Here is an 18,246-nt window from a genome sequence, read left to right as displayed (position 1 = left end):
CCTGTCTTCTGACCTCACTCTATAATCAGCCTGTCTTCTGACCTCACTCTATAATCAGCCTGTCTTCTGACCTCACTCTATAATCAGCCTGTCTTCTGACCTCACTCTATAATCAGCCTGTCTTCTGACCTCACTCTATAATCAGCCTGTCTTCTGACCTCACTCTATAATCAGCCTGTCTTCTGACCTCACTCTATAACCAGCCTGTCTTCTGACCTCACTCTATAACCAGCCTGTCTTCTGACCTCACTCTATAACCAGCCTGTCTTCTGACCTCACTCTATAACCAGCCTGTCTTCTGACCTCACTCTATAACCAGCCTGTCTTCTGACCTCACTCTATAATCAGCCTGTCTTCTGACCTCACTCTATAATCAGCCTGTCTTCTGACCTCACTCTATAATCAGCCTGTCTTCTGACCTCACTCTATAATCAGCCTGTCTTCTGACCTCACTCTATAATCAGCCTGTCTTCTGACCTCACTCTATAATCAGCCTGTCTTCTGACCTCACTCTATAATCAGCCTGTCTTCTAACCTCACTCTATAATCAGCCTGTCTTCTGACCTCACTCTATAATCAGCCTGTCTTCTGACTTCACTCTATAATCAGCCTGTCTTCTGACCTCACTCTATAATCAGCCTGTCTTCTGACCTCACTCTATAATCAGCCTGTCTTCTGACCTCACTCTATAATCAGCCTGTCTTCTGACCTCACTCTATAATCAGCCTGTCTTCTGACCTCACTCTATAATCAGCCTGTCTTCTGACCTCACTCTATAATCAGCCTGTCTTCTGACTTCACTCTATAATCAGCCTGTCTTCTGACCTCACTCTATAATCAGCCTGTCTTCTGACCTCACTCTATAATCAGCCTGTCTTCTGACCTCACTCTATAATCAGCCTGTCTTCTGACTTCACTCTATAATCAGCCTGTCTTCTGACTTCACTCTATAATCAGCCTGTCTTCTGACCTCACTCTATAACCAGCCTGTCTTCTGACCTCACTCTATAACCAGCCTGTCTTCTGACCTCACTATGATCAGCCTGTCTTCTGACCTCACTATGATCAGCCTGTCTTCTGACCTCACTCTATAATCAGCCTGTCTTCTGACCTCACTCTATAACCAGCCTGTCTTCTGACCTCACTCTATAACCAGCCTGTCTTCTGACCTCACTCTATAATCAGCCTGTCTTCTGACCTCACTCTATAATCAGCCTGTCTTCTGACCTCACTCTATAATCAGCCTGTCTTCTGACCTCACTCTATAATCAGCCTGTCTTCTGACCTCACTCTATAATCAGCCTGTCTTCTGACCTCACTCTATAATCAGCCTGTCTTCTGACCTCACTCTATAACCAGCCTGTCTTCTGACCTCACTCTTTAACCAGCCTGTCTTCTGACCTCACTCTATAACCAGCCTGTCTTCTGACCTCACTCTATAATCAGCCTGTCTTCTGACCTCACTCTATAATCAGCCTGTCTTCTGACCTCACTCTATAATCAGCCTGTCTTCTGACTTCACTCTATAATCAGCCTGTCTTCTGACCTCACTCTATAATCAGCCTGTCTTCTGACCTCACTCTATAATCAGCCTGTCTTCTGACCTCACTCTATAATCAGCCTGTCTTCTGACCTCACTCTATAACCAGCCTGTCTTCTGACCTCACTCTATAACCAGCCTGTCTTCTGACCTCACTCTATAATCAGCCTGTCTTCTGACCTCACTCTATAACCAGCCTGTCTTCTGACCTCACTCTTTAACCAGCCTGTCTTCTGACCTCACTCTATAACCAGCCTGTCTTCTGACCTCACTCTATAACCAGCCTGTCTTCTGACCTCACTCTATAATCAGCCTGTCTTCTGACCTCACTCTATAATCAGCCTGTCTTCTGACCTCACTCTATAATCAGCCTGTCTTCTGACTTCACTCTATAATCAGCCTGTCTTCTGACTTCACTCTATAATCAGCCTGTCTTCTGACCTCACTCTATAATCAGCCTGTCTTCTGACCTCACTCTATAATCAGCCTGTCTTCTGACCTCACTCTATAACCAGCCTGTCTTCTGACCTCACTCTATAACCAGCCTGTCTTCTGACCTCACTATGATCAGCCTGTCTTCTGACCTCACTCTATAACCAGCCTGTCTTCTGACCTCACTCTATAATCAGCCTGTCTTCTGACCTCACTCTATAATCAGCCTGTCTTCTGACCTCACTCTATAATCAGCCTGTCTTCTGACCTCACTCTATAACCAGCCTGTCTTCTGACCTCACTCTATAACCAGCCTGTCTTCTGACCTCACTCTATAACCAGCCTGTCTTCTGACCTCACTCTATAATCAGCCTGTCTTCTGACCTCACTCTATAACCAGCCTGTCTTCTGACCTCACTCTATAACCAGCCTGTCTTCTGACCTCACTCTATAACCAGCCTGTCTTCTGACCTCACTCTATAACCAGCCTGTCTTCTGACCTCACTCTATAATCAGCCTGTCTTCTGACCTCACTCTATAATCAGCCTGTCTTCTGACCTCACTCTATAATCAGCCTGTCTTCTGACCTCACTCTATAATCAGCCTGTCTTCTGACCTCACTCTATAATCAGCCTGTCTTCTGACCTCACTCTATAACCAGCCTGTCTTCTGACCTCACTCTATAACCAGCCTGTCTTCTGACCTCACTCTATAATCAGCCTGTCTTCTGACCTCACTCTATAACCAGCCTGTCTTCTGACCTCACTCTATAATCAGCCTGTCTTCTGACCTCACTCTATAATCAGCCTGTCTTCTGACCTCACTCTATAATCAGCCTGTCTTCTGACCTCACTCTATAATCAGCCTGTCTTCTGACCTCACTCTATAATCAGCCTGTCTTCTGACCTCACTCTATAATCAGCCTGTCTTCTGACCTCACTCTATAATCAGCCTGTCTTCTGACCTCACTCTATAATCAGCCTGTCTTCTGACCTCACTCTATAATCAGCCTGTCTTCTGACCTCACTCTATAATCAGCCTGTCTTCTGACCTCACTCTATAATCAGCCTGTCTTCTGACCTCACTCTATAATCAGCCTGTCTTCTGACTTCACTCTATAATCAGCCTGTCTTCTGACCTCACTCTATAATCAGCCTGTCTTCTGACCTCACTCTATAATCAGCCTGTCTTCTGACCTCACTCTATAATCAGCCTGTCTTCTGACCTCACTCTATAATCAGCCTGTCTTCTGACCTCACTCTATAATCAGCCTGTCTTCTGACCTCACTCTATAATCAGCCTGTCTTCTGACTTCACTCTATAATCAGCCTGTCTTCTGACCTCACTCTATAATCAGCCTGTCTTCTGACCTCACTCTATAATCAGCCTGTCTTCTGACCTCACTCTATAATCAGCCTGTCTTCTGACCTCACTCTATAATCAGCCTGTCTTCTGACCTCACTCTATAATCAGCCTGTCTTCTGACCTCACTCTATAACCAGCCTGTCTTCTGACCTCACTCTATAACCAGCCTGTCTTCTGACCTCACTCTATAATCAGCCTGTCTTCTGACCTCACTCTATAATCAGCCTGTCTTCTGACCTCACTCTATAATCAGCCTGTCTTCTGACCTCACTCTATAACCAGCCTGTCTTCTGACCTCACTCTATAATCAGCCTGTCTTCTGACCTCACTCTATAATCAGCCTGTCTTCTGACCTCACTCTATAATCAGCCTGTCTTCTGACCTCACTCTATAATCAGCCTGTCTTCTGACCTCACTCTATAATCAGCCTGTCTTTATTAACATTTTATTTAACCTTTATTTAACTAGGCAAGTCAATTAAGAACAAATTCTTATTTTACAATGACTGCCAACCCTGGTCAAACCCTCCCCTGACTTGCCTAGTTAAATAAAGGTATATTTTATTTTATGTAATCTCCTCTAATCTCCCTTAATGATGTATAAAACGCACTCTGGTAACTGGTAGTTTGACGATGTGTGATCTGTTACTGGATATCACCCTAGACAGAAAAACAAAACGGGTTACATTAGACATTAACAGTTTGCAATACAATACCTCCAGCTGTTACACTGACCTGTTGTGACATAGTTAAACTGTCATTCACACGTTCTCTTCTGTTGAATGTATCAATACACTGTCTCATGTCCTGGTCTAACTGTACATTCAATATGACAGTCAATGTCTCTGACTACTGATTGAATTGCAGGCTGACAATGGCCTAACAGCCGGAAACATTGCTTTTGCTCCTTTTGCCTCTGAAATGAATAAATAACATGAAACAACTTTGAAACCTTTTTTTGATTGCGGACTCGTGACACAACATCATATGTTCCAGGAAAAAAATTGATTTATTGGGGAAATCAAGTAAAGGGTTTCTTACCATGGCAGTAAGGGGTTTCTTACTATGGCAGTAAGGGGTTTATTACCATGTCAGTAAATGGGTTTCTTACCATGGCAGTAAGGGGTTTATTACCATGTCAGTAAGGGGTTTCTTACTATGGCAGTAAGGGGTTTATTACCATGTCAGTAAATGGGTTTCTTACTGTGGCAGTAAGGGGTTTATTACCATGGCAGTAAGGGGTTTCTTACCATGGCAGTAAGGGGTTTCTTACCATGGCAGTAAGGGGTTTCTTACCATGGCAGTAAGGGGTTTCTTACCATGTCAGTAAGGGGGTTTATTACCATGGCAGTAAGGGGTTTCTTACCATGTCAGTAAGGGGGTTTATTACCATGGCAGTAAGGGGTTTCTTACCATGGCAGTAAGGGGTTTCTTACCATGGCAGTAAGGGGTTTCTTACCATGGCAGTAAGGGGTTTCTTACCATGGCAGTAAGGGGGTTTCTTACCATGGCAGTAAGGGGGTTTCTTACCATGGCAGTAAGGGGGTTTCTTACCATGGCAGTAAGGGGGTTTCTTACCATGGCAGTAAGGGGGTTTCTTACCATGGCAGTAAGGGGTTTCTTACCATGGCAGTAAAGGGGTTTATTACCATGGCAGTAAGGGGGTTTATTACCATGGCAGTAAGGGGGTTTATTACCATGACAGTAAGGGGGTTTCTTACCATGGCAGTAAGGGGGTTTCTTACCATGGCAGTAAGGGGGTTTCTTACCATGGCAGTAAGGGGGTTTATTACCATGGCAGTAAGGGGGTTTCTTACCATGGCAGTAAGGGGTTTATTACCATGTCAGTAAGGGGGTTTCTTACCATGGCAGTAAGGGGGTTTCTTACCATGACAGTAAGGGGTTTATTACCATGGCAGTAAGGGGTTTATTACCATGGCAGTAAGGGGTTTATTACCATGGCAGTAAGGGGGTTTCTTACCATGTCAGTAAGGGGTTTCTTACCATGTCAGTAAGGGGTTTCTTACCATGTCAGTAAGGGGGTTTCTTACCATGTCAGTAAGGGGTTTCTCACCATGGCAGTAAGGAGTTTCTTACCATGGCAGTAAGGAGTTTCTTACCATGGCAGTAAGGGGATTTCTTACCATGGCAGTAGGGGATTTCTTACCATGGCAGTAAGGGGGTTTCTTACCATGGCAGTAGGGGATTTCTTACCATGGCAGTAAGGGGGTTTCTTACCATGGCAGTAGGGGATTTCTTACCATGGCAGTAAGGGGGTTTCTTACCATGGCAGTAGGGGATTTCTTACCATGGCAGTAAGGGGGTTTCTTACCATGGCAGTAGGGGATTTCTTACCATGGCAGTAAGGGGGTTTCTTACCATGGCAGTAGGGGATTTCTTACCATGGCAGTAGGGGATTTCTTACCATGGCAGTAAGGGGATTTCTTACCATGGCAGTAAGGGGGTTTCTTACCATGGCAGTAAGGGGGTTTCTTACCATGGCAGTAAGGAGTTTCTTACCATGGCAGTAGGGGATTTCTTACCATGGCAGTAGGGGATTTCTTACCATGGCAGTAGGGGATTTCTTACCATGGCAGCAAGGGGTTCTTACCATTGCAGTAAGGGGGTCTTACCATGTCAGTAAGGGGTGAGCTAAAGGATCATGCTTGTCCATCTGCCTCTTAATCTCCAGGTAAGGTGCCTGTAGAGAAACAACCTTCATTTAACTCCACTGGCTCAATGGGTACAACGGGACAGCACACACACACAGGGGAGACATAGGAGAGGATGAGAGACATGATGAATTAGGTCCTAAACACATAGGAGAGGATGAGAGACATGATGAATTAGGTCCTAAACACGATGAAGAGGATGAGAGACATGATGAATTAGGTCCTAAACACGATGAAGATGATGAGAGACATGATGAATTAGGTCCTAAACACAATGAAGAGGATGAGAGACATGATGAATTAGGTCCTAAACACGATGAAGATGATGAGAGACATGATGAATTAGGTCCTAAACACGATGAAGAGGATGAGAGACATGATGAATTAGGTCCTAAACACGATGAAGAGGATGAGAGACATGATGAATTAGGTCCTAAACACGATGAAGAGGATGAGAGACATGATGAATTAGGTCCTAAACACGATGAAGAGGATGAGAGACATGAGGAATTAGGTCCTAAACACAATGAAGAGGATGAGAGACATGATGAATTAGATCCTAAACACGATGAAGATGAGACATGATGAATTACGTCCTAAACACGATGAAGATGAGAGACATGAGGAATTAGGTCCTAAACACATAGGAGAGGAAGAGAGACATGATGAATTAGATCCTAAACACGATGAAGAGGATGAGAGACATGATGAATTAGATCCTAAACACGATGAAGAGGATGAGAGACATGAGGAATTAGGTCCTAAACACGATGAAGATGATGAGAGACATGATGAACTAGATCCTAAACACGATGAAGAGGATGAGAGACATGATGAATTAGATCCTAAACACAATGAAGAGGATGAGAGACATGATGAATTAGGTCCTAAACACAATGAAGAGGATGAGAGACATGATGAATTAGATCCTAAACACAATGAAGAGGATGAGAGACATGAGGAATTAGGTCCTAAACACATAGGAGAGGAAGAGAGACATGATGAATTAGATCCTAAACACAATGAAGAGGATGAGAGACATGATGAATTAGGTCCTAAACACGATGAAGATGAGAGACATGATGAATTAGGTCCTAAACACGATGAAGAGGATGAGAGACATGAGGAATTAGGTCCTAAACACGATGAAGATGAGACATGATGAATTAGGTCCTAAACACGATGAAGATGATGAGAGACATGAGGAATTAGATCCTAAACACGATGAAGAGGATGAGAGACATGATGAACTAGATCCTAAACACATAGGAGAGGATGAGAGACATGATGAATTAGGTCCTAAACACGATGAAGATGATGAGAGACATGATGAATTAGGTCCTAAACACGATGAAGATGATGAGAGACATGATTAATTAGGTCCTAAACACGATGAAGAGGATGAGAGACATGAGGAATTAGGTCCTAAACACGATGAAGATGAGACATGATGAATTAGGTCCTAAACACGATGAAGATGATGAGAGACATGAGGAATTAGATCCTAAACACGATGAAGAGGATGAGAGACATGATGAACTAGATCCTAAACACATAGGAGAGGATGAGAGACATGATGAATTAGGTCCTAAACACGATGAAGATGATGAGAGACATGATTAATTAGGTCCTAAACACGATGAAGAGGATGAGAGACATGATGAATTAGGTCCTAAACACGATGAAGAGGATGAGAGACATGAGGAATTAGATCCTAAACACGATGAAGAGGATGAGAGACATGATGAACTAGATCCTAAACACATAGGAGAGGATGAGAGACATGATGAATTAGGTCCTAAACACGATGAAGATGATGAGAGACATGATTAATTAGGTCCTAAACACGATGAAGAGGATGAGAGACATGATGAATTAGGTCCTAAACACGATGAAGAGGATGAGAGACATGATGAATTAGGTCCTAAACACGATGAAGAGGATGAGAGACATGAGGAATTAGGTCCTAAACACGATGAAGATGATGAGAGACATGATGAATTAGATCCTAAACACATAGGAGAGGATGAGAGACATGATGAATTAGATCCTAAACACGATGAAGAGGATGAGAGACATGATGAATTAGATCCTAAACACATAGGAGAGGAAGAGAGACATGATGAATTAGGTCCTAAACACGAAGATGATGAGAGACATGATGAATTAGATCCTAAACACGATGAAGATGAGACATGATGAATTAGGTCCTAAACACGATGAAGATGAGAGACATGATGAATTAGGTCCTAAACACGATGAAGATGAGAGACATGATGAATTAGGTCCTAAACACATAGGAGAGGTAAGGCTGTCAAGGGTTAAGGGTTCTTTACCTGGGACATTTCTCTGATAGAGGTGAGACTGTCAAGGGCTCTCATCACTCGCTCATAGTCCTTTTTCTGAAATGAACCACAAGCATCATGGATCACAGGCACTGTGAACCACTTCAGAAAAAACACAGTGAAATTCAGCACGGATCTACCAACAACAACTAAAGTCCTCTGCATATTCAACTAAATGCTCTCTATCTGGATTAGCCTTATAAATCTTATATTTTTTTGGGGGGGGTGGATTTATTGCGGGAATTCATCAAATTGCTGCTGATAAAAGCTATACCCTGGGGTTGAAGGCTGTTAATAGGTTCAGGGTTAGTATACCATACCCTGGGGTTGAAGGCTGTTTGTATGTTCAGGGTTAGTATACCATACCCTGGGGTTGAAGGCCAGTGCCTGGGAGTCACACGGATCCACCACGGAGGGATATGGCTCAAAGATGACCACTTTCCTGGGAGACTCTAGAGCAGACCTACACATGGACACCAACAGATCCACCACCTAGAAACAGAGACGGACACTCAGCCAGCTGTGTGTGTGTGTGTGTGTGTGTGTGTGTGTGTGTGTGTGCACGCGCGCGCATGCATACCTGAGCCCCTGTGGCGATCTCGTCGGCTGCCTCGTTCATCACCCCCAGTGTTTGAAAGGCAAACACACACAGTTCCCGCTCACACACTGTGGGCTGTGGGGTGGACACACCACATAGGATCATTCAGATAGATCTCTTGTTTAGCCTTATAGCATATTTTCTCCCTCTAACTCATATATATAGATAGTAATGGGTGTGCTGCTCGTTAGCAACAAGGTTGTTTTGGGTTAAATTAGAAACAGCCACTGTCAGGCTACCGTCTGCGACAGGTACTACTGGTATACAAAGCCCTGACCTATAGTTGTATCATTAGGACTCAGGACAGTGACGTATCGTTGTATCATTAGGACTCAGGACAGTGACCTATCGTCGTATCATTAGGACTCAGGACAGTGATCTATCGTCGTGTCATTAGGACTCAGGACAGTGATCTATCGTCGTATCATTAGGACTCATGACAGTGCTCTATCGTCGTATCATTAGGACTCAGGACAGTGACCTATAGTCGTATCATTAGGACTCAGGACAGTGACCTATCGTCGTATCATTAGGACTCAGGACAGTGACCTATCGTCGTATCATTAGGGACTCAGGACAGTGACCTATAGTCGTGTCATTAGGACTCAGAACAGTGACCTATCGTTGTATCATTAGGACTCAGGACAGTGATCTATCGTCGTATCATTAGGGACTCAGGACAGTGACCTATAGTTGTATCATTAGGACTCAGGACAGTGACCTATAGTCGTATCATTAGGACTCGGGACAGTGACCTATCGTCGTATCATTAGAACTCGGGACAGTGACCTATCGTCGTGTCATTAGGACTCGGGACAGTGATCTATCGTCGTATCATTAGGGACTCAGGACAGTGACCTATAGTCGTATCATTAGGACTCAGGACAGTGACCTATAGTCGTATCATTAGGACTCAGGACAGTGACCTATAGTCATATCATTAGGACTCAGGACAGTGACCTATAGTCGTATCATTAGGACTCAGGACAGTGACCTATAGTCGTATCATTAGGACTCAGGACAGTGACCTATAGTCGTATCATTAGGACTCAGGACAGTGACCAATCGTCGTATCATTAGGGACTCAGGACAGTGATCTATCGTCGTGTCATTAGGACTCAGGACAGTGACCTATCGTCGTGTCATTAGGACTCAGGACAGTGACCTATCGTCGTGTCATTAGGACTCAGGACAGTGATCTATCGTCGTATCATTAGGACTCAGGACAGTGACCTATCGTCGTATCATTAGGACTCAGGACAGTGACCTATCGTCGTGTCATTAGGACTCAGGACAGTGATCTATTGTCGTATCATTAGGACTCAGAACAGTGATCTATCGTCGTATCATTAGGACTCAGGACAGTGATCTATCGTCGTATCATTAGGACTCAGGACAGTGACCTATCGTCGTATCATTAGGACTCAGGACAGTGACCTATAGTCGTATCATTAGGACTCAGGACAGTGACCTATAGTCGTATCATTAGGACTCAGGACAGTGACCTATCGTCGTATCATTAGGACTCAGGACAGTGACCTATCGTCGTATCATTAGGACTCAGGACAGTGACCTATAGTCGTATCATTAGGACTCAGGACAGTGACCTATCGTCGTGTCATTAGGACTCAGGACAGTGACCTATCGTCGTATCATTAGGACTCAGGACAGTGATCTATCGTCGTATCATTAGGACTCAGGACAGTGATCTATCGTCGTATCATTAGGGACTCAGGACAGTGACCTATAGTCGTGTCATTAGGACTCAGGACAGTGACCTATCGTCGTATCATTAGGACTCAGGACAGTGATCTATCGTCGTATCATTAGGGACTCAGGACAGTGATCTATCGTCGTATCATTAGGACTCAGGACAGTGACCTATCGTCGTATCATTAGAGACTCAGGACAGTGACCTATCGTCGTATCATTAGGACTCAGGACAGTGATCTATCGTCGTATCATTAGGACTCAGGACAGTGATCTATCGTCGTATCATTAGGGACTCAGGACAGTGATCTATCGTCGTATCATTAGGGACTCAGGACAGTGACCTATAGTCGTATCATTAGGACTCAGGACAGTGACCTATCGTCGTATCATTAGGGACTCAGGACAGTGATCTATCGTCGTATCATTAGGGACTCAGGACAGTGATCTATCGTCGTATCATTAGGACTCAGGACAGTGATCTATCGTCGTATCATTAGGGACTCAGGACAGTGACCTATAGTCGTATCATTAGGACTCAGGACAGTGACCTGTACTGCATATAGCTCTGTTTTTACTATTCGTGTACTGTGTGTTAGTATGTGTGTACGCTAATGTTAGGAATTTTGTGAAGAATAACTAAAACAATTTCTAGATTTAGATAAAACTATAACTAATTGAACTCTGCACGCCTGGTGAAAGAGATTTGTGCTGTGGGTTATAAAGTAAGCAAAAAGGGGTCGTTAAACTATGGTTGAACTGACCCAACATAGCCCTGAGATGTTTAGATAAGGCAGTGAGTAACTTTTTTTTTTTATAAATAAGACTGTATCCTGTCTATTTTATGTTAATAAGTATCTTACAAATTCTTATATAAATAGACAGATTGATTTTAATTAATGAGTCCATAGAGGAATAATTTAATTCCCTCAACAGGTACTCACTCTGAGCATCGGTCCGTTCTGGAATACGTGAGCTTCATCACACACTACACAGAACTCGTTGAGGACCGGAATCCTCTGCTCAGCATATTCCACGGTCTGAAGACAGAAGACATTATTAGAAGACATGATAAAAGCTCATATTAGGTTTATAAACACGTATCAACTCCTTCTACATGTACACATTTACTTGAAGTAAACGTTTACAAACATATTATTGCTAGAAGAAGAGCTCAGGTGAAATTCAGGGAGCATTTACCTGGACAAGGAAACCCCTGTCTTTTATTGGTACGGACTTGGCTCCATTGTTTGGCTGTAAAGGAAGAGAGGGACGTTTGTTACCTGCCTGTGATCCAAAAAAGGTCAACAATCCCTGTTTCTAATGACAAATCAAAATCAACCAATCATGAGAGGATGGCCTTTCGGATCAACCAATCACCAGCAGCCTTACTGACCGGCGGTGGGGTGGCGAGCGAGGGGGCGAGGATCCCGATGAGCCCTGAGGTAAGAGAGAGCCGCCTCCCCTCGAACGGAGCCACAGAGTCCTTGAAGATGTCCGCTGCCTTGCCCATCTTGGTACTGCTGGAGTAGGACCTGCAGTAACATGAGTTGCTGCTTTTAGTGTTTGTTGTTGCGTATTTATGTATCATCTGGTGCAAACAAATGTTCCTTCCTTTGGGGATTAATAAAGTACTATGTTACATTAATATGTTATCTTTGGGGATTAATAAAGTACTATGTTATGTTAATATGTTATCTTTGGGGATTAATAAAGTACTATGTTATGTTAATATGTTATCTTTGGGGATGTTATGTTAATATGTTATCTTTGGGGATGTTAATATGTTATCTTTGGGGATTAATAAAGTACTATGTTATGTTAATATGTTATCTTTGGGGATTAATAAAGTACTATGTTATGTTAATATGTTATCTTTGGGGATGTTATGTTAATATGTTATCTTTGGGGATGTTAATATGTTATCTTTGGGGATGTTAATATGGTATCTTTGGGGATGTTAATATGGTATCTTTGGGGATGTTACGTTAATATTTTATCTTTGGGGATGTTACGTTAATATGTTATCTTTGGGGATGTTACGTTAATATGTTATCTTTGGGGATGTTAATATGTTATCTTTGGGGATGTTAATATGTTATCTTTGGGGATGTTAATATGTTATCTTTGGGGATGTTAATATGGTATCTTTGGGGATGTTAATATGTTATCTTTGGGGATGTCAATATGTTATCTTTGGGGATGTTACGTTAATATGTTATCTTTGGGGATGTTACGTTAATATGTTATCTTTGGGGATGTTAATATGTTATCTTTGGGGATTAACAAAGTACTATGTTATCTTTGGGGATGTTAATATGTTATCTTTGGGGATGTTAATATGTTATCTTTGGGGATGTTAATATGTTATCTTTGGGGATGTTATGTTAATATGTTATCTTTGGGGATGTTAATATGTTATCTTTGGGGATGTTAATATGTTATCTTTGGGGATGTTAATATGTTATCTTTGGGGATGTTAATATGGTATCTTTGGGGATGTTAATATGTTATCTTTGGGGATGTCAATATGTTATCTTTGGGGATGTTACGTTAATATGTTATCTTTGGGGATGTTACGTTAATATGTTATCTTTGGGGATGTTAATATGTTATCTTTGGGGATTAACAAAGTACTATGTTATCTTTGGGGATGTTAATATGTTATCTTTGGGGATGTTAATATGTTATCTTTGGGGATGTTATGTTAATATGTTATCTTTGGGGATGTCAATATGTTATCTTTGGGGATGTTACATTAATATGTTATCTTTGGGGATGTTACGTTAATATGTTATCTTTGGGGATGTTATGTTAATATGTTATCTTTGGGGATGTTATGTTAATATGTTATCTTTGGGGATGTTATGTTAATATGTTATCTTTGGGGATGTTATGTTAATATGTTATCTTTGGGGATGTCAATATGTTATCTTTGGGGATGTTACATTAATATGTTATCTTTGGGGATGTTACGTTAATATGTTATCTTTGGGGATGTTACGTTAATATGTTATCTTTGGGGATGTTAATATGTTATCTTTGGGGATGTTAATATGTTATCTTTGGGGATGTCAATATGTTATCTTTGGGGATGTTACATTAATATGTTATCTTTGGGGATGTTACGTTAATATGTTATCTTTGGGGATGTTACGTTAATATGTTATCTTTGGGGATGTTACGTTAATATGTTATCTTTGGGGATGTTAATATGGTATCTTTGGGGATGTTAATATGGTATCTTTGGGGATGTTAATATGGTATCTTTGGGGATGTTAATATGGTATCTTTGGGGATGTTACGTTAATATGTTATCTTTGGGGACGTTAATATGTTATCTTTGGGGATGTTAATATGTTATCTTTGGGGATGTTATGTTAATATGTTATCTTTGGGGATGTTAATATGTTATCTTTGGGGATGTTACGTTAATATGTTATCTTTGGGGGTGTTACGTTAATATGTTATCTTTGGGGATGTTAATATGTTATCTTTGGGGATGTTAATATGTTATCTTTGGGGATGTTAATATGTTATCTTTGGGGATGTTAATATGTTGTCTTTGGGGATGTCAATATGTTGTCTTTGGGGATGTCAATATGTTATCTTTGGGGATGTTAATGTTATCTTTGGGGATGTTAATATGTTATCTTTGGGGATGTTAATATGTTATCTTTGGGGATGTTAATATGTTATCTTTGGGGATGTTAATATGTTATCTTTGGGGATGTTAATATGTTATCTTTGGGGATGTTACGTTAATATGTTATCTTTGGGGATGTTACGTTAATATGTTATATTTGGGGATGTTAATATGTTATCTTTGGGGATGTTAATATGTTATCTTTGGGGATGTTATGTTAATATGTTATCTTTGGGGATGTTAACGTTAATATGTTATCTTTGGGGATGTTACGTTAATATGTTATCTTTGGGGATGTTAATATGGTATCTTTGGGGATGTTAATATGTTGTCATCTTACCTGCTGAGGAGGTGGTGGTGTTTCAGTCCATCCAGCTCCTCCGTCCTGATAGAACCAGAGCACGACCTACTGAGCAGCCTGTGGTGCTTCAAACCTCCCCCAAGACTACCTCCCCCAAGACTACCCCCTCCACCACCACTCTGGCCCAGCCCACCAACACCTCCCCCAAGAGTACCTCCCCCAAGACTACCTCCCCCAAAACTACCTCCCCCAAGACTACATCCACCAAGACTACCCCCTCCACCACCACTCTGGCCCAGCCCACCAACACCTCCCCCAAGAGTACCTCCCCCAAGACTACCTCCCCCAAGAGTACCTCCCCCAAGACTACCTCCCCCAAGACTACCTCCCCCAAGACTACCTCCCCCAAGACTACCTCCCCCAAGACTACCTCCCCCAAGACTACCTCCTCCACCACCAACACCTCCCACTCCCGCGTGCTCACAGCGGGGGTCGACGGAGCACGAGCGAGGCAGGAGCTTATGGGGAGCGGGTCGGAGGTCCTCTGGTTTGACCACAGCCATGCAGGGCCTGCCCAGGCGGTGGGGTTTGAAGGGCAGTGGGCCAAGCCCTCCTCCTTGGTCCATACGGGGGTCTCCGCTAGACAGGGAAAGGCCCAGGAGACGGTGGTTAGTCTTGGTCCCGGGGCCGCAGCCGTCCACCTCAACCTGCTGTTTGGCGGTGCTGGTGCAAGTCCGGCGGAGAAGGCGGTGGGATTTAGAGACGCCATCTTGTTCTGGCTTCAGCTTCTTTTTGCTCTTGACACAGCCGGGAGGCGGGTAGCTGGGAGATCTGAAGACGAAGATAACTTTATTGTCCAATATACACAAATGACGGGAACGGAGAGAGTAAACCCAGGCTCAAATCTGCCTAACCAATCAGAGAGCAAAGTGGAGATACTACCATATCATACCTATCTGATCCTTTCAGATACAGTAAGTGCCTATGTGGTAAGGAACAAGAAATGTCTGTAGTTTAATTATAGTGACAGACAGGTTCAAAATCGATAATTACGTTAGACATAAAATGTCAGTATTATGATGTTTCTCTGACCTGCGGAGGGTCGAGAAGATGTGGAGGGGAGATTTGACCTTCTTGTCTCCCTTGTTTTTGTTGTGAGAGCAGTTGAGTTTCTCTTTACATTGGTGTTTCCACTGCTGGGTGACAAACGTCTGCATTATCCTGAAGAGAGGAGGGGGGGGGATGTAACATCTACATTATCTTTGTAAGAGAGAAGAAACAAACGCGTTATTCAATGAAGGGATCCACAATTCAACAGATGCGGGCTACTGTCCTTCAAAGACTGACATTTCCTTGTCTGCACTAATTTCAACTACTAACTGTGAATTTTATCTAGTTGTAGCAAAATTTAAAATTAAAACCTTTCATAGTTTTGATGTCTTCACTATTATTCTACAATGTAGAAAATAGTAAAAATAAAGAAAAACCCTTGAATGAGTAGGTGTATCCAAACTTTTGACTGATACTGTATATATATATATATATATTTTGATATACCTAGTGTTCCTAAAATTCAAAATCAAATAGCTAAGTGATAAATAGTATGCCCATTTTAAAACAATTCCATATGTCAGATTATCACCCCCCCCCCTCTCTCAACTCTAAAGAATTAAGTAATTGTATCTATTAATTGAGAGATTGAAATGCATGCAAACAATTCCACTAAACTCTCTAGTGTTGAAAGGGCATGTGATATTAGAACTAAACTCTCTAGTGTTGAAAGGGCATGTGATATTAGAACTAAACTCTCTAGTGATGAAAGGGCATGTGATATTAGAACTAAACTCTCTAGTCATGAAAGGGCATGTGATATTAGAACTAAACTCTCTAGTCATGAAAGGGCATGTGATATTAGAACTAAACTCTCTAGTGTTGAAAGGGCATGTGATATTAGAACTAAACTCTCTAGTGTTGAAAGGGCATGTGATATTAGAACTAAACTCTCTAGTGTTGAAAGGGCATGTGATATTAGAACTAAACTCTCTAGTGTTGAAAGGGCATGTGATATTAGAACTAAACTCTCTAGTGTTGAAAGGGCATGTGATATTAGAACTAAACTCTCTAGTCATGAAAGGGCATGTGATATTAGAACTAAACTCTCTAGTCATGAAAGGGCATGTGATATTAGAACTAAACTCTCTAGTCATGAAAGGGCATGTGATATTAGAACTAAACTCTCTAGTCATGAAAGGGCATGTGATATTAGAACTAAACTCTCTAGTGTTGAAAGGGCATGTGATATTAGAACTAAACTCTCTAGTGTTGAAAGGGCATGTGATATTAGAACTAAACTCTCTAGTGATGAAAGGGCATGTGATATTAGAACTAAACTCTCTAGTCATGAAAGGGCATGTGATATTAGAACTAAACTCTCTAGTGTTGAAAGGGCAAGTAATATTAGAACTAAACTCTCTAGTGATGAAAGGGCATGTGATATTAGAACTAAACTCTCTAGTGTTGAAAGGGCATGTGATATTAGAACTAAACTCTCTAGTGATGAAAGGCCATGTGATATTAGAACTAAACTCTCTAGTGTTGAAAGGGCATGTGATATTAGAACTAAACTCTCTAGTGTTGAAAGGGCATGTGATATTAGAACTAAACTCTCTAGTCATGAAAGGGCATGTGATATTAGAACTAAACTCTCTAGTGTTGAAAGGGCATGTGATATTAGAACTAAACTCTCTAGTGTTGAAAGGGCATGTGATATTAGAACTAAACTCTCTAGTCATGAAAGGGCATGTGATATTAGAACTAAACTCTCTAGTGTTGAAAGGGCATGTGATATTAGAACCATCTTTACTTCTTCATCTGATGTCCCAGTCCAAACCGGTCTTTAGTCGACACCTGGAACACGTCCACCGTGGGGACTGGTCCATTCAGGTACTGTGTCAGAGAGCAGTGTAGACGCACGATCACCGGCTCCCTCCGTATCACGTCCCACGCAAGGGCTATTTCCTCCTGATGACCAAAAAAATCATAAACATGTCTGTTTTTTCATTTTACATAATGTTGACATATTTAATTAATTTAACATGGGGTCAATACGTTAAACCATGTTATTTTAGGGTACAGACCTACACGGTTAACATGGGGTCAACCCACTAAACCATGTTATTTTAGGGTACAGACCTACACGGTTAACATGGGGTCAACCCACTAAACCATGTTATTTTAGGGTACAGACCTACACGGTTAACATGGGGTCAACCCACTAAACCATGTTATTTTAGGGTACAGACCTACACGGTTAACATGGGGTCAACCCACTAAACCATGTTATTTTAGCGTACAGACCTACACGGTTAACATGGGGTCAACCCACTAAACCATGTTATTTTAGGGTACAGACCTACACGGTTAACATGGGGTCAACCCACTAAACCATGTTATTTTAGGGTACAGACCTACACGGTTAACATGGGGTCAACCCACTAAACCATGTTATTTTAGCGTACAGACCTACACGGTTAACATGGGGTCAACCCACTAAACCATGTTATTTTAGCGTACAGACCTACACGGTTAACATGGGGTCAACCCACTAAACCATGTTATTTTAGGGTACAGACCTACAC

The 18,246-nt window shown here is 42.0% G+C and overlaps 1 protein-coding gene across 1 annotated transcript in view; it reads right to left on the bottom strand.

Moving 5' to 3' along the window:
* Window positions 1–18,246, bottom strand: part of LOC120063425 (protein mono-ADP-ribosyltransferase PARP8-like) — an 88,537-nt gene that overhangs the window by 14,281 nt on the left and 56,010 nt on the right. Inside the window, exons 9-20 of the mRNA XM_039013795.1 lie at window positions 17,472–17,629; window positions 15,701–15,829; window positions 15,072–15,439; window positions 14,648–14,756; window positions 12,058–12,196; window positions 11,862–11,915; window positions 11,606–11,701; window positions 8,934–9,026; window positions 8,720–8,845; window positions 8,345–8,410; window positions 5,970–6,037; window positions 3,948–3,996 (exon numbers count right to left, since the gene is read on the bottom strand). Coding sequence (XP_038869723.1) covers window positions 3,948–3,996; window positions 5,970–6,037; window positions 8,345–8,410; window positions 8,720–8,845; window positions 8,934–9,026; window positions 11,606–11,701; window positions 11,862–11,915; window positions 12,058–12,196; window positions 14,648–14,756; window positions 15,072–15,439; window positions 15,701–15,829; window positions 17,472–17,629 — 1,455 coding nt within the window. The remainder of the gene's footprint in view (window positions 1–3,947; window positions 3,997–5,969; window positions 6,038–8,344; window positions 8,411–8,719; window positions 8,846–8,933; window positions 9,027–11,605; window positions 11,702–11,861; window positions 11,916–12,057; window positions 12,197–14,647; window positions 14,757–15,071; window positions 15,440–15,700; window positions 15,830–17,471; window positions 17,630–18,246) is intronic.

Source organism: Salvelinus namaycush, chromosome 18 (genome assembly GCF_016432855.1).
Source record: "Salvelinus namaycush isolate Seneca chromosome 18, SaNama_1.0, whole genome shotgun sequence".
NCBI classification, from domain to species: domain Eukaryota; kingdom Metazoa; phylum Chordata; class Actinopteri; order Salmoniformes; family Salmonidae; genus Salvelinus; species Salvelinus namaycush.
This window is presented reverse-complemented; position numbering and strand designations above follow the sequence as displayed.